Raw genomic sequence first — 17,595 nt, 5'->3', positions numbered from 1 at the left:
CATAATTTTCTATGAGCTATCTGTCAAAAAAGCTGAAACTAAATTTAAAACCTATTTTATTTTGACTATGATTATGCGCCAATAGATATATAAAATATGAAGAAAAGGGTTCAGTTTCGAACTTCGAAAACCAATAACTATGTTTTGGAAGCTCGAAACTACTGTTTTGCTTTGTATAAACACACTAAATAAAAAATTAGTCCTATTTGGATCAATCTCTACAAAAGAATTGATTTGGTCTCTGACTCTTTCTTTGTGAAATACTTTTGGAAAAGGTGAAAAAGTGAAAGCTTCAAATATTTTCGCACTGCCTTTGTTCCTTTTTATTCAACATACCATTTATATAATTCATCGCTAGAATCCAACATCAAACCCTCGCGTTGGGCACCCTCCTTGCATTGTGTCATCAAAGTTGTATATTCATCGCCCTCAAACAAGCCGGGTACCTCACCATTAGCCAATAAGGTATTCATACGCTCCAAGAAACCAGAATCCAATACATTAGATTCATCCAAAATGAATGCGATTTTCTCATCTTTACAACCCGAACGTCTCAAAACACAACGTAAATCCTCATCAAAATCTTCGCCGGTGTATTTATTATGCACTTTAATTTGGAATATAGATAAACCATTCATCCAAGCTACAAAACGCGATAGCGTAGTTTTGCCTGCACCCGAAACACCAATCAATAACAAATGACCTTGTGGTTGGCGGAATATACGATCAATGCGTAGCACATGCTCTAAAACTTCATCGAACAGCACAAGTGGTACATCGAGTTCCTCTTCGTAGAATACTTTCAAACGTGCACGCACATAATCACGCAATTTTTCACGATTCACCGGCATATAATCTTTAGATAACCAATTACTATATAATATGGGGCGTGTTAATGCCTCCTCTTGATTAATACCAGGGAAGTGTTTAAGTGCAACAATATCTATATTTTCATTGGTCCAACGACGTTCTGATTCTTCGACCAGCCTATCTTGGAACAAACGTAGCGCTTCATGCGCCCACAAACGCACCAAACCCTCCACTGGTAATGAATCAAGTGGACGTATAGCTTCGCATATACCGCGTACCCAACGTGTCATTTCACGTGGTGAGTATACATAATGTGGTTGCATATCCTGGGTAAAACGATCTTGTGATACTAAATAAAATTCAACCATAGCATTAGTGAGTGGTTCAGCGTAGCCGCGCAGCGATGGCATCATACGTAACATAGCGCGTGAGAATGTACCATAGATTTGTTTGAGTGATGTCTCACCAGGGTAATCAACATAAATGATCGGTACATGACGTAGGAAACGATGTGAAAGTGGTTTACGTCCAGGATCTGTAGGTGGATTACACGCTCCTACGAATTGTATACGCTCTAAGGAGACCCATGCTTGATCGCTGGCGCGATAGAAACCTTTATGTTCCACTAGTTGACGTAAAAATGAAATAACACGTTGTGTGCCATATGTGTCCATATCGGGTAAATTGATTTCATCGCAGAATAGCACTAACCATTTACCGATCTATAAAGAATAAATGTTTACTACAAAACTACTCAAAATGCAATATATTTTAAAAATACCTGCACTGGTGAGAGTACAACGCCATTAGGGGTCTTACGATATTCGCAATAGTGATCAAAAGTTTTCAGCAAAAGCTCTGGTGTAGTAGCAGATGAGAAATTTAAACCGACAACTTCCATGTCGGGTAGCGCACGTAGTGCTGAGAAGAGTGTCATGGTTTTACCAGAGCCAGGTGGTCCACACAAGACTGAAAAGGATGAGGAAAGAAATTAAGTAAAATAATTACACTTAATACAAAATTTCATAATCATACCCAAAGGCTTGTGTTCAGCCAACCAAGTGTACAATAGCGATTCATGTCGCACAGTATCCAATGTGGGCACAACAATATCTGGTGAAGCGACTTTATGTGTTTCAACTTCTATAACTGGTACCTTATTGGACCAAGGTACCCATTCGCCATTCATGCTAACTTCATAATCAATTATAGGGGCGCCAGCCGCACCCGGCAAGGGTACGGTAGTAACACTGCGCACGAAGTCACCCAGATCAGTACGCACCTTGAGCTTAGCATCACCAGCAAATGACCAGAGCACGGAGTATATAAGGGCTTTCGGTATATACTGTTCAAGTTGATCGGCAGAGCAAGGGAAGTCGGGATGTTGTGCATTGAAGTTGAGAATATTTCTGAAACGAATTTTAAATTGACATTTTTAGACATGAAAAATGAAAAAGAGGAACAGAAAATGTCGGCAGATGGACTAACACAGAAGACCCGAGGAACCGGGATGGACGAAATGAAGGATGTACGGCAAGTAAGGCCGACAAATGGGCGGACGAACGTGAGACAGGGAAGACCGGTAAAACAGAGGGGCACAAAAATATTGCTAATTCACATGAAAAAAGCGACTGCCGCGCCTTGTTGGACGGTCATAACCGTTCAAGCAGTTAGGCGCTCAGTAAGTAATTAAGAGGGACCAACACTGAAAAGGCACCCGGGCTAAAGAAAGGGTGGACAAACGAAAGAAAAAAATAATGGCGAGCCTTTCCATAGAGACAGATGAAGGAAATTAGGAGGGATAGGGGCAGACGTAAAGACTAAGGTATGTACAAAAGAACAGGCGGCAAAGATAGTTCCCGAAATAAACTTTAAATCAATACCGAACGGTCTCGAAATAGGTGACATACATATGGTGATTAACAGCCAGGAAAATGCTTAAATTGTCCCGAAAACTTTACTAGTTGTCCTAAAATAGTGCCGACATGATCCCTAGCACGATTCAGAAACTATACCCAAAGAGTCTAAAATAATGGGATTCAGCGCAATATATAGCTTCTCCAACCCAATTGTCAACCTCACCTTCGAGCGGCGAATCCCGTTTCACTAACAGACGAGGGTCTGGCGACCCCAAGCTCCTCATGGAACTTGGGGGTGGGGAGGGAGGGATGGCCTGAAGGTTCAGTGTGGCCATATAAATCGTTCCCGAGATGGTCGGGCCAGCAACTTAATGGTGCTGTGTTACCGGAGCGTATCGGATCTGTATCCGACAAAGGACCATCACATCGATAACACTCCCAAAGCCTTCGGGGAGTAACCTAATCGCTACAACAACAACAACAACAACAACAGTCTAAAATAATCCTGAAATAGTTCCGAAATAATCCAAAAATTACCGAAGCCATCTCGAAGGAATGATCCCGAGCACAAGTCCATAACGGATCAACATGGTCGGTACCAGTACCAGTCTCGAAAACATCAAAAAACAAATTCAAAATGCTCAAGCATTATCCCGTTATTGTACTTAAATAATTCTGAAGAACCGTCCCGAAACCAACTCCGAAGTTATTCAGAGATAATACCGAAATGTTCACGAAATAGTTTTGATATAATATTGAAGAAATTCCGAAATTATTTTGAAATAGTGCCGAAAAGCATGCGAAAATATCCAGATATAACACAAAATAACTCCGAAATGATCCCAAAAAATCCTGAAGTCGTCCCGAAAGAATTCACAAAACAAATTAGAAATAGTTCGAAAATGATTCCAGCCACAATCCTCAAGTATTCCGAAACGATCCCGAAAGCGATTTCAAAAGTTTTCAAAAATGTCTCGAAATTATCGCGAAAACAATCACCAATTGGATTTAGAGGCGAGATGGCACTGTTTATTTTCCACAAGTGATCAGACATCGATCTACATATAATGCCTAGTATTATTGGTCTTAATCAAATAGACTTAGCAATTAATAAAATCAAAGGAGGATGCCCACTTTTCCAAGCTTGCTAGACCCAGACCCATTTGATGAAGGTCACACCCAAATCAATCTAGGTCAATATACTCAGAGTTATAAATAGATAAATAAATGTAAGGCGCGATAACCTCCGAAGAGATTTTAGGCCGAGCTTCTGTTCCAATTTGCGTCGCGCTCCTTTTTAATTTTTGCTACAAATTGGCAGGAGGGGACCTACTTGTCCCAACGGCATCTGCAGGGCAGATGAGTTTTCACTGAGAGCTTTTCATGGCAGAAATACACTCGGAGCGCTTGCCAAACACTGCCGAAGGGCGACCCCGCTTAGAAAACTTTTCTTCTATTTGAAAAACCGTATTTCTAAAATTTTGATCTTGCTTTGCTCGGGGCGTGAACCCAGGATCCTCGGTGTGGTAGGCGGAGCACGCTACCATCACACCACGGGGGCCGCCAAAAAGTTAAAAGGATTATGAAATAATTTTTAAGTTACAGCTAACAGGAGCATGGGGCATCTTCCCCTTTTCCAATAAAATATAGCCAGTCAAACCTTTCAAACATTTGGTTATCTGTGTTCCACAAAAAGGCGTCAACCGTTCTGGCGTAGCTGAGTAGCAAAAACGATTTAAAATTAACTGTTTCCAGGAGGCGTGGCACCCTCTAACAAAGCTAAAAATCTGAACAACAAAATCTCTCCACAGTCAAACTTTGATATACATAATATTAATGAGATAAGATAAGATTCAATGATGTCAAAGGGGTTGCTGCATGAAACCGCAATAAAGCACGGATATCGAGCAAAGTACCTCAGTACCAGACAGAAGAATAAAACAAGCATTTAATGAAAGAATAGAGAACGGACAACCTGATTGTTTCCATGGAAGTACATATATCGTCGATGCCTTTGTAAAACCGTCTATTTGACGGCATTTGATTTTACAGGAGAGCAGAAAAACTTATTTTACACATATTTTTTTAAGAATTTTTTCCATGATAAATGAAATTAATCCTTATTTCTAAATATGTTAGGACATTTAGTTTGTGTATACTCAAGTTTGCCATGTGATGATGGTATTTGTGTGGTTTTGCAATTTGTCGATAGATGGTTTTGCAAAAGCATCGACGACATACATACATCTCAACTCCATTGGGTCGTTTAAAGTTACCTTTAAGGGAAAATATAAATTTTTTTAATATTCACTTACCTTGCAGCTTGGTTTAACATTGAAAATAGAGAGCTAAGTGCACGCAAACGCGTAAAATCCATAATATGCTCCTGTTCCATGGCGTACTCCAAACTGCGCACAACAATACCATCTGCCGAAAAATATGGTTGCAACAGCAGTGCGATATCACGTTGAACTTGCAATGAAGCTGACACTTCCTCTTCTTTATCATTATTAGAAGAAGCAGCTGGTTTAACAACACCAACAAAATCATCATCACCATCTTCCAATGGGATACTACGCAAGCGTGACAAATAATTTTCGAAAATCATTTCGGTCGATAGAACATCCTCAGAGAACCAAACCATACCACAACGTGAGACTGTAGCCAATGTGGCGAACTTTAAATCTTGTACTTCAAACATTATGCGCACATTTGGTGGTAACGAAAGACGTTCACCATTTGGTAACGTTAATAATTTATTATCATCCAGTACAGAGTTCAAATTCTCAACCCATTCAGGATCAACATCACCATCGAAAATAATCCATTGACGTTTATTAATTTCACCACGTACATTGTCGATGATTTTACGTAGGACATGAGTGAACAGACCATCGGTCCATTCACGCGTATTCGGATCCATGACACCATACAGAGCCTCCTTTGAGATAGCTTTGGGATCAATGACATGAGCAACGCCTTCTACACCCTCAAAACGTTCCAACGCTTTGAGCAATGTACGCCAAGCAGTTGATTTGCCAGAACCAGATGGTCCAACCATCATTAAACCGTGATTGAGATTTGAGATTTGATATAATTGTAGGACCTTTATTTTGATGAGGGTAAGAAAATTAAGTTGTTAGATCTTTTTTAAGTTAAAATTTTAGGAAGCGTAAGTAATGTGTACGAGCAAGTTTAAATTTGTTATTTTTTCATCTGAAGATCTAAATGTCGCAAGCAATAAGTATACTATGAGGGAAGTTCTAATTACTAAATTCTCTAATTAAACTTGCTTGCTTAGAAAAAATTTGAAAAAAAAAAAATAATAAATTGGGATATTGGTCGGGGTTAAAGCATCTTACTTTTTCCACCCACGTTTCACCGAATCCTTGCGCATTCTGTATTCGTGTGGCGCAGTGTTTTGCGCGAGAAAAGCAAGCATTAATTAAATATATCAAAGTGCATACATTAGGGATGTTTTTCTAAAGAATATATATTTTGAAACACGTAGAATACAAATCCAACTAAAAATATAGGAAAACAGTAATCTGTGCAAAGGTGTAAAACACAAATGGGTATAAAACAAAAAGGAATGTAAAAAAGTAGGTACAAAATAAAAAAGTGTCAAACGCACCTAAGCATATAACGAACAAGCCCCAAATCGTTATTAGCTAAAATTGCTGAACTAAACCCAAACAAACTTTTGCCTAACTAACCCAATCCAAACGCGAATTAATCCCAGCCAAACTAGCAACTTATCCCAAACAAGATTCAATCTAACCATAAACAACCCCAAGCAGGACCTTCGGTGTAGTAGGCGATGCACGCTATCACCACACCACGGCGGCCGCCATCGAACCAACAAGGACGAAATCCCAAATTATTCCAAACCTAGCCTATTTACAACCAAGCTTGGACGTAATCCCAGGCTACCTCTTAACCAAAATAATACAATGTCATATGCAATGGCCAAACGAGTTTCACAGTTAAACTAAATAAATTCAAAATAATTAAAACAAGTAAGGAAGGCTAAGTTCGGGTTTAACCGAACACACAGTTCTATGGACGTGTGTGGTGGACGCCTTTTTGAGAAATCGTCATAAAGGTGGACCAGAGGTGACTCTAGAATGTGTTTGTACGATATGGGTATCAAATGAAAGGTGTTAATGAGTATTTTAAAAGGGAGTGGGCCTCAGTTCTATAGGTGGAAGCATTTTCGAGATATCGCCATAAAGGTGGACCAGGGGGGACTCTATAATGTGTTTGTAGGATATGGGTATCAAAATGAAAGGTATTAATGAGTATTTTAAAAGGGAGTGGGCCTTAGTTCTATAGGTGGACGCCTTTTCGGGATATAGCCATAAAGGTGGGCCAGGGGTGACTCTATAATGTGTTTGTACGATATGGGTATCAAATGAAAGGTGTTAATGAGTATTTTAAAAGGGAGTGGGCCTTAGTTCTATAGGTGGACCCCTTTTCGAGATATCGCCATAAAGGTGGACCAGGGGTGACTCTATAATGTGTTTCTACGATATGGGTATCAAATTAAAGGTATTAATGAGGATTTTAAAAGGGAGTGAACCTTAGTTGCATATGTGAAGGCGTTTTCGAGATATCGGACCAAGGTGACCCAGAATATCATCTGTCGGGTACCGCTAATTTATTTATATAATACCACGAACAGTATTCCTGTCATGATTCCAAGGGCTTTGGATTTCGCCCTGCAGAACTTTTTCATTTTCTTCTACTTAATATGGTAGATGCCACACCCATTTTACAAAGTTTTTTCTAAAGTTATATTTTGCGTCAAAAACTCAATCCAATCACCATGTTTCATCCTTTTTTGCTATTTGGTATAGAATCATGGCATTTTTTCATTTTTCGAAATTTTCGATATCGAAAAAGTGGGTGTGGTCATAGTAGGATTTATTTATTTAATTCATTCAGTCTTAAAGTACATGCTTTGTTGTTGTTGTTGTATTAACGATAAAGACACTCCCCAAAGGCTTTGGGGAGTGTTACTGATGTTGATGGCTCTTTGCCGGATATAGATCCGGTAACAAAGCATTATTAAGGTACTACTAGCTCGACCATCTCGGGAACGATTTATATGATCACATTAAACCTTCTAGACCATACCGCCCTCCCCACCCCCTAGTTCCATAAGAAACTTGGGGTCGCCAGAGCCTCGGCTGTCAATGAAACAGGATTCGCCATGATTAGGTGAGTTGACAATTAGTTTGGAGAAGCTATATATTGTGTTGGAAACCCCTTGAGAGGGTTGCGAACACAACCCCTTGAAATTGGATTCACATAAACATTTACGATAACTACATGCTTTCTTACAGACTAGTTAAAAATAGAAAACAATTCAAGCTTAAACTTATATAAGCTGTTATTAAAATTAATAACACTACTGAATCGATAGGTTCATTCATAGCATAATTCGTTTCATGAGTTATTTCGATAAATAATCTATTATGCCAAAGATCACGTAGTGGAATATATGGAATGAACAAATTGGATAAATCAGGGCAATTCGCGCTAAAGTTTGTTACATTATAGGCAAGCATGAGTGAGATAAATGTTCTTCTGTCATGCAAAGCCTGAAGACCAAGCAATTTGTGACTGCTGGTATATGATGGGAGGCCGTCTGGCCAGTGAAGCATACGTAAAGCAATTTTGTAAACATTTTTAGAACTTTCTCAATTTTATAGGAGTTAGATTCATAGAAAGGATTCCATATTATTGAGCAATATTCAACACCACTTCTAACCAAGGATATATAAAGTGCCTTCAACGTCATAGGGTCCTTAAAATCACTGGTGTTACGTCAGATGAACCCAACCATTGCAACAAATTTTGAAACAACGAAATCGATGTGACTAGAAAAAGAGAGTTTGGAGGCAAAAATTACACCCAAGTCTTTATTCTTTTGACAACGATCAAGAGATTTAGCATTTAGTTTGTAGATAAAGTATGTGGCAGTTGTCTTTATGGAATAAGACACAACGCAGCATTTTGTTTGAATTTAAAAATAAGTTATTGTCTGCGCACCATCCGGCAAAAGAGTCCAGATCAGAACCGTTAGAAATAAAATAAATAAATAAATGTAAGGCGCGATAACCTCCGAAGAGATTTTAGGCCGAGCTTGTCTTCCAATTTACGTCGTGCTCCTTTTTTTTAATTTTTCCTACAAATTTGCGGGACGGGACCTACTTGTTTTATGCCGACTCAGAACGGCATCTGCGAGGCAAATGAATTTTCACTGAGACCTTTTTCATGGCAGAAATATACTCGTAGTGCTTGCCAAACACCGCCAAGGGCCGACCTTGCTTAGAAATATTTTCTTCTAATTGAAAAACTTGATTCTAAAATTTTGATGTTACTTTGCCCGGGGTGTGAACCCAGTGCATTCGGTGTGGTAGGCGGAGCACGCTACCATCACACCACGGAGGCCGCTAATAGTTAGAAATAGTTTGACAAATATATAGTATTTTTTGTGAAATATATAGTTTTAGTGTTATATTTCAATCATTAAAGGGAAGAGTGATGGGGAAACATATTGAGTAAAAAGTGCTAAGTCAGGAGAAAAAATTAGTTTTGAGTGAGGAAATTGTGCTAAGTCATAAAATAGCTGCTGGGTTAGCATACATGATTTTTATTTATCTTTTTCAAAGCTTCTACACTCAAACGTATTGCAACTAAGGTATCCTCATTCACAGTTTTGAAAAAAATAGGTTATTTCAAAAATTATTCAGTTTTTTTCGTCACCTGTAAAATTCGTAAAAAGTGACTTAGCACATTTTCATATTAAGCTAACGATATGTAGGTACATAATTGTGTCGAGTTGTATGTAGGTATGTAAGTATGTATGCTTAAAGTAAATATGTATGTAAGAATATGTTTAGAATAATTTAGTATAAATAAGCTAACAATATTTGAATAAAGATTCATTCACTCATTCGCACTTACACCTCACAAAACACTCTATTCATTTTCCACCTTGTATACTTACACCGATTTCGCCCATTTTCACAGAAAACAATTATCGTCATAGAAGATATGCCCTTACCAAATTTCACAAGGATTGGTAAATTTTTGTTCGACTTATGGCATTAAAAGTATTCTAGACAAATTAAATGAAAAAGGGCGGAACCACGTCCATTTTGAAATTTTCTTTTATTTTTGTATTTTGTTGCACCATATCATTACTGGAGTTGAATGTTGACATAATTTACTTATATACTGTAAAGATATTCAATTTTTTGTTAAAATTTGACTTTTAAAATCTTTTTTTTTTAAGTGGGCGTGTTCGTTATCCGCAATAATAGGAGTAACGTTCCTGTCAAATTTCAACACGATATCTTCAACGACTGCCAAATTACAGCTTGCAAAACTTTTAAATTACCTTCTTTTAAATGTCGGCGGTGCCAAGCCCATGGTCCAAAATTTTACTAATTTTCTATTCATCACATTATCCGTTCTTGGTAATGAATTATCGCAGTTTTTCGGTTTTTCGAAACTTTCGATATCGAAAAAATGGGCGTGGTTATAGTCCGATTTCGTTCATTTTAAATAGCGATCTGAGACGAGTTCCCAGGAACGTACATACCAAATTTCATCGAGTTACCTCAAAATTTACTCAAGTTATCGTGTTTACGGACGGACGGACATGGCTAATTTCTTGTTTTGCCCAGATCATTTTCATATATAGAAGTATATATCTATCTCAATTAGTTTATGCCGTTACAGGGTACCGTTATGCGAACAAAATCAATATACTCTGTGAGCTCTGCTCAGCTGAATATAACAAGCCACAAAGCAATTGAAAAGAAACCTCGAATTAAGGATGTGTTGAGTTATTGCGTCGAACCCGAGAGGTGCCACTGGCGCCGATACCCTATTTGGTAGTAACGCAGTGCATTAACAACAGTACCGCCCGTCACACAAAACCAGTAAAAACACTTTTTTTGACAAAGCAACAATGGGCTACACTTCAACTCAATAGCGCTTACGACTGCTAAGGGCGAAATGAAGACGGCGACATCTAGCGATCTGAGCGATCACAAATTGTCATCAATATCCTCTAACGGGAGTCCAAGCAAAGTTGCTGTTTCAGCATGGGTGGACCGTAATGAGAGGGGTGTTAGAGGCGTTGGTTGCACATTACAATTGAAGAGATGGTTGGTGTCATATGGGGACAAATTGCAAGCAGGGCATACATTTTGTATGTCGGGGTTGATTTTGGATAGGTAATTGTTTAACCTGTTACAGTATCCAGATCGAAGTTGGGCTAGAGTGACTCGCGTTTCCCTAGGGAGTGTGCGTTCATCCTCTGCAAGCTTTGGGTATTGTTCTTTGAGTACAGGATTCACCGGGGAATTCCTGACATAGAGGTCCGACGCCTGTTTGTGGAGTTCGCTGAGGACCTGTTTGTGTTTTTTTGCTTCATACGGCTGTGTTCTCAGGTGCCGCATTTCCTCATAATGCTTACGGAGATGACTCCTCAAGCCCCTGGGCGGTGCTGGCTCATCAATCAGATGTCTGTTGGGATGCCAAGGTTTCTGGGTATTCAACAGGAACTGTTTGGTTAGCGTTTCATTTCTCTCCCTGATGGGGAGTGTTCTCTCCTCATTATGTAGATGGTGTTCTGGGGACATAAGAAGACAAGCCGTGGTTCTGAGGGCAGTATTTTGGCAGACCTGTAGCTTCTTCCAGTGAGTAGTCTTTAGGCTTGGCAACCATATAGGGGACGCGTAGCATGCAATCGGCTGATGACAGGCTAGTTGCAAATTTGCTTTGAAATAGGGGAGCAAAATGGCTTCAAGCGTCTGGGCTACTGGCGATAGGAGATATCGGGCGATATGACTCTCCTATGTTAGCTGGTTTCCCAGGCTTTAGTAGCGGGACCACCTTGGCCATTTTCCATTTTTCGGGGATGACAAAGACAGGTTGACAGGGGATGGACAGACAGGTTGAAGACATGTGCTATATATTTGAAACCCTCTTTTCCTAGGCTTTTAAGCATCGGCATGGCTATGCCGTCGGGGCCCACTCCTTTAGATGGTTTAGCTTGACCGATGGTATCCTCAACCTCTTTGGCGGTGATGGTAATTGAGAACGCGCTGAATTTATGTTTACGTGCGTGTCTGTTGGCCCTCCGTCTAACTTTGTCAACCATAGAATGCATTATATATTGTCGGCAAAAAGCGCTCGCTGTTTTTTTCGCATCCGACAGCACTTTATCGCCAAAGGCGATGGAAATTTTGTCGTTGTGCTTGGACGGGTTCGATAAGGACTTTACGGTGGACCAAAGCTTACCCACACCGGCAGAGAGGTTACAACGACTTAGATGCTCCTCCCACTTAGCCCGCTTATGTTCATAAACAAGCACTCTGATGCGTTGGGTTATATCCCTTATTTCGGGGTCGACGGGATCGAGCTGTCTTATAAGGTCACGTTCTCTCGCTAAATTTGCGGCCTCCGCCAGAAAATGAAGCAGAATTTCTGGAATTCTTCCGGCGGGAAAAAAGAGAGCCGAGGCGGATTTAATGACCTTGCGAAAAGCGCGTTCCCGGGTGACTACGCCTGGGTTGTGAAAGGCTAGGACGCAAATGCTGTTGTGGTCCTGGGATTGGACGTCCCGGTGTATTTGGATTTGCGGCCTGGCAACGTCCAAGGCAGTAACTGCATTGGGCGGATGTCGCCAACATATATATACTGCGCTGGCAAACAGTGCAAAAGGTGTTAGACTAAGAGTCTGGTTCCCTGACCTACACGATTTCTGCCGGAAAAGAGGGGGAGAAGAAGACGGGGGAGGAGGCTGATGCTCGGCATTGCCACCCACTCTACTACGGAGATTGCAGTTATGAGTGGGAGCGGCCGTATGAGCTGGTGGCGCCGTAGGGCGCGAGCAGCAGCGGGTACTTGTTGTCGCTTGCTGAGCAGCAGAGCTGCTGGAAGGTAGTAGGGTTGCGCTAAGGCGCAGACTACGGGACGCCCTTGGGCATGAACAGCAAGGAGCCACAAAAGATTTATAAAAGTTACGAGGACGTCTGGTTTTGGGATCTATCCCAGAACAACCTGCCCGATGCAATCATCCCTTGCACGTGACACACTGACAAGAGTATGATTGTCCTAAAAAGATTCTTTTCCGGCAAACGCAGCAAACCATTCTCATGAGCAGGAGAGTATGGCGCAATCCCGCTGCGAGAAGCTGCTGGGAGGATGACAATTTGTGGGAGGGACACAACAAATTAAATGGGTTTAAACTGCAATTACAGTCCTTGGTCGGGAAAAATCCCGAGTCGCTCCGGAACATAGAACCGACTGCTTTGGGAAGCGTTCTCATATCTCGAGGCATAACATTACTGTCGAGACAATATATTTCCTAGGTCTAATCCAACATGTGTCATTTCTTTATGCGGGTCGGGTCGGAACCAACTAATACCGCTTAAGTTTTACACATAGATGTCAGGATAACAGCGTATGAATGGTTTCGCTTATTATTTAACTCCTCATGAGCCGCTCGTAGTAGCTCTAGATCTTGAACAGGTTTTATGTCGTTCATTTGCTGTATCCTTTCCACATACAATCAGTCGGTCGACCACATTGCACCCAGAACTTCGACTCCATTTTGAAGCGATAGCTCGTTAGGCAGGTCGACAAACCTAGTTCACTCGACTAGATTCCTGCCATATAGATATGTGTAATTCGTTGACTTTCCTTGGCCTTCCGCCGTGACCTGCCTCAGTGATGGCACCGCTAGGTTGCTTACGGCCTGGGCTTAGATTTCATAAGATTAAATGCTTGAACCACAGTGAGCTAGTCTGTCAGGTCAGCCAGCTCCCTGCCATGCTTTATTACGTGGGCAGCCTTGTTCATGTAATCTTACTCTCTGAAAATCCACGAGTATGGAGCCGTGTAACGGGTTATAGAAGTCGAGCCACGCAAGTTTTCTATTTTGTTTTTGCGCCCCACAGTACATTTGGAGAAGATAGTTTTGCTCAAAGCAGCCATCGAACTCGTAAACGTGGCACTGATACGCGTTTGTCTTTTGCTACAATTTACTCAGATCTGCGCATCTACGTTATCAAACGCAGAAATAACGGATAATGGTTTGTCGATACAATTGTATCTTGGAGTGCGCCGTTCGCATGCATTGCTCCGGTTAGAGTGACATCAACCATAACGTGGCGCCCGAGCAGGCACTACCGTTAACTATTTCATTACGAAGAATTTACGCTAATAAGATATCTGAATTTTGTCAGGACACGGGTATGGCTGTGTCGATTACGTCGCTTCTTCACAAAATAAACGTGTGATCTTCAGTTGTGATATACGTGGGCAAATATGATAAATAACGGCATAGGCTATAAATTAATTTACTTTATTAGAGTTTTCGAAAATTGATGACCATATTATCCTTTTTCCCCGCGAACCCACTCTTCCTTTTCAATATATAAGAAGTGAAAACCGTACTCAAAATATATCTGATTAAAAACTTAAAAAAAAACGCTTCTAACGTCTTAATGTCTTTGTTGTCGTTCTTTACTCCCCTGGTGAAATCTTTTCAACTTCTTTTTATACTCAGTTGAGCAGAGCTCACAGAGTATATTAACTTTGATTGGATAACGGTTGATTGTACAGGTACAAAGGAATCGAGATAGATATAGACTTCCATATATCAAAATCATCAGTATCGAACAAAAATTCGATTGAGCCATGTCCGTCCATCCGTCCGTCCGTCTGTCCGTTAACACGATAACTTGAGTAAATTTTGAGGTATCTTGATGAAATTTGGTATGTAGGTTCCTGGGCACTCATCTCAGATCGCTATTTAAAATGAACGATATCGGACTATAACCACGCCCACTTTTTCGATATCGAAAATTTCGAAAAATCGAAAAAGTGCGATAATTCATTACCAAATACGGATTAAGCGATGAAAATTGGTAGGTGAGTTGAACTTATGACGCAGAATAGAAAACTAGTAAAATTTTGGACAATGGGCGTGGCACCGCCCACTTTTAAAGAAGGTAATTTAGAAGTTTTGCAAGCTGTAATTTGGCAGTCGTTGAAGATATCATGATGAAATTTTGCAGGAACGTTACTCTTATTATTATATGTATGCTTACTCAAAATTAGCAAAATCGGAGAACGACCACGCCCACTTTTTAAAAAAAAATTTTTTTTAAGTCAAATTTTAAAAGAAAAGTTAATATCTTTACAGTATATAAGTAAATTAAGTCAACATTCAACTCCAGTAATGATATGGTGCAACAAAATATAAAAACAAAAGAAAATTTCAAAATGGGCGTGGCTCCGCCCTTTTTCATTTAATTTGTTTAGGATACTTTTAATGCCATAAGTCGAACAAAAATTTACCAATCCTTGTGAAATTTGGTAGAGGCTTAGATTCTAGGACGATAACTGTTTTCTGTGAAAAAGGTCGGTTGAAGCCACGCCCAGTTTTTATACACAGTCGACCGTCTGTCCTTCCGCTCTGCCGTTAACACGATAACTTGAGCAAAAATCGATATATCTTTACTAAACTCAGTTCACGTACTTATCTGAACTCACTTTGTATTGGTGTAAAAAATGGCCGAAATCCGACTATGACCACGCCCACTTTTTCGATATCGAAAATTACGAAAAATGAAAAAAATGCCATAATTATATACCAAATACGAAAAAAGGGATGAAACATGGTAGTTGTATTGGTCTATTGACGCAAAATATAACTTTAGAAAAAAACTTGGTAAAATGGGTGTGACACCTACCATATTAAGTAGAAGAAAATGAAAAAGTTTTGCAGGGCGAAATCGAAAGCCCTTGGAATCTTGGAAGGAATACTGTTCGTGGTATTACATATATAAATAAATTAGCGGTACCCGACAGATGATGTTCTGGGTCACCCTGGTCCACATTTTGGTCGATATCTGGAAAACGCCTTCACATATACAACTACCACCACTGCCTTTTAAAACCCTCCTTAATACCTTTAATTTAATACCCATATCGTACAAAGAAATTCTAGAGTCACCCCTGGCCCACCTTTATGGCGATATCTCGAAAAGGCGTCCACCTATAGAACTAAGGCCCACTCCCTTTTAAAATACTCATTAACACCTTTCATTTGATACCCATATCGTACAAACAAATTCTAGAGTCAGGCCTGGTCCACCTTTATGGCGATATCCCTAAATGGCGTCCATCTATAGAGCTATGGCCCACTCCCTCTTAAAATACTCTTTAATACTTTCCATTTGATACACATGTCATACAAACACATTCCAGGGTTACCCTAGGTTCTTTTTACTACATGGTGATTTTCCCTTATTTTGTCTCCACAGCTCTCAACAGAGTATGTAATGTTCGGTTACACCCGAACTTAGCCTTCCTTACTTGTTTTATTTAACTTAAAAATGTATGACACAATTTTCAAATATGTTTAAAATGAAACATTATACAAAAATGAATGTATGTGGCAAGTTTCATTATATCTTGCATGTTTTTTTGAGTGTGAGTTAGCCCAAAACACATTCACTGCATCTCATGTCACAAACACGCTGCACCAATACTACATACACACACAGTACAATTACAAAAAAAAAAATATACACTGACCTTCTCCATCCAGGCAGCACCCTGCTCATCGCCTTCGCCGCATACCAAATAATCTTCTTGACATACTTTGCGAATTTCTTCTTTCAATCCTTTCATCTCAGCGCGTGTGTATCCCACATTTGGGAATACATCGCTCAACAGAGAGAACAACAATGGTATATCTTCGGCAACCAACTTCGGTACCATGGTTTCACACACCGATTGTATGAGTATCTCTTGTTCTGGCAAATTTTCAGCCACTGAAGCTTCATCAATATTCTCCTCACCACGTTGACGCAAAGTTTCCTTAATTTTCATTATACGATCACGCTTTACATTACCAGCAGAAATCAGCACAGATTTGAGTGCACGCAAACCAAAATCGTAATGACTTTGATTGGATAATTGTTCATCGCATAATTTGAAGAATGGCACAATTTTACATGCCAATTTTTCAGCTGAACGGAAACCTTGCGAGAATAGCATCACTTCAGCAATTAACTGACGATCGGGGGTTGTCATAGCTAGCGAACGGAAAAGTTTCTTCAAATTATCGGGTAAATTGGAACGGCCAGCGTAGCCGGGATTCATGGTAATGAAGATGGCCATATCGGGTGAGACACGCACTTGTTTGCCAACCAATTCGACTGTAATACTCTCTTTATTGCTATCCATCTCGTATTTGAGCGCTTCTTGTATAGTTTGTATTTGTTGTGAGCAAGCGGAGAGCATACGCTCTTCCAAACGATTGAATTCATCAAAACAACCCCAAGCGCCAACTTGGCATAGACCAACGAATATACGTCCCATAGCTTGAAAATCAAAAGTTTCGTCACAATTGAAGACAAGCACAAAACGACCCAGTTGATTGCCAAGTGCCTTAACCGATTCAGTTTTTCCAGTACCAGCGGGACCGAATGGCGAACCACCTAAACGTGATTCCAAAGCTTGTGTCATAGTCAAATAGCAGCGATCAGTGAGTGGAGTTTGTACAAGACGATCTTGTACGCCTAAATATTCGAAGCCATAATAGAAACGTGCATTGGCCATGTGAATGGTCAGTTGTTGAAGTACCTGTGAGGCGGGAAAAAGCATTTAATTCGTCATAATAGCTGGTATGACTTATTTACAAAATTTTACTTCGGTTTGACGTGGATCAAAATAGAAGCGCATCTCGCAAAGCCACTGGAACGATTTTGGACTGGTCACACCATTCGCAATCAAACGACGTGTCACCGTACGCTTATGCACGAATTCATTGATCTAAAAAGAAAACTGGAATCTGTAAAAAAAAATTGGCAATGGGAATGTAATC

General features: G+C 40.1%; 1 protein-coding gene across 4 annotated transcripts in view; it reads right to left on the bottom strand.

Annotated features, from left to right (window-relative positions):
* Dhc64C (dynein heavy chain, cytoplasmic) overlaps positions 1-17,595 on the bottom strand; it is a 50,172-nt gene that overhangs the window by 15,304 nt on the left and 17,273 nt on the right. For 2 of the 4 annotated variants that reach the window (XM_067756819.1, XM_067756818.1), the window contains exons 11-17: positions 17,421-17,543; positions 16,302-17,354; positions 6,032-6,067; positions 4,985-5,775; positions 1,846-2,219; positions 1,592-1,779; positions 337-1,532 (exon numbers count right to left, since the gene is read on the bottom strand). In XM_067756819.1, the coding sequence (XP_067612920.1) occupies positions 337-1,532; positions 1,592-1,779; positions 1,846-2,219; positions 4,985-5,775; positions 6,032-6,067; positions 16,302-17,354; positions 17,421-17,543 (3,761 nt within the window). The remainder of the gene's footprint in view (positions 1-336; positions 1,533-1,591; positions 1,780-1,845; positions 2,220-4,984; positions 5,776-6,031; positions 6,068-16,301; positions 17,355-17,420; positions 17,544-17,595) is intronic. The other 2 variants (XM_067756821.1, XM_067756820.1) reach the window with 1 other exon arrangement.

The sequence above is a fragment of the Eurosta solidaginis genome, chromosome 5 (assembly GCF_040869045.1).
Source record: "Eurosta solidaginis isolate ZX-2024a chromosome 5, ASM4086904v1, whole genome shotgun sequence".
In the NCBI taxonomy this organism is placed as follows: Eukaryota; Metazoa; Arthropoda; class Insecta; order Diptera; family Tephritidae; genus Eurosta; species Eurosta solidaginis.
The sequence above is the reverse complement of the archived record's forward strand: the minus strand, read 5'-3'. Positions and strand labels throughout refer to the sequence as shown.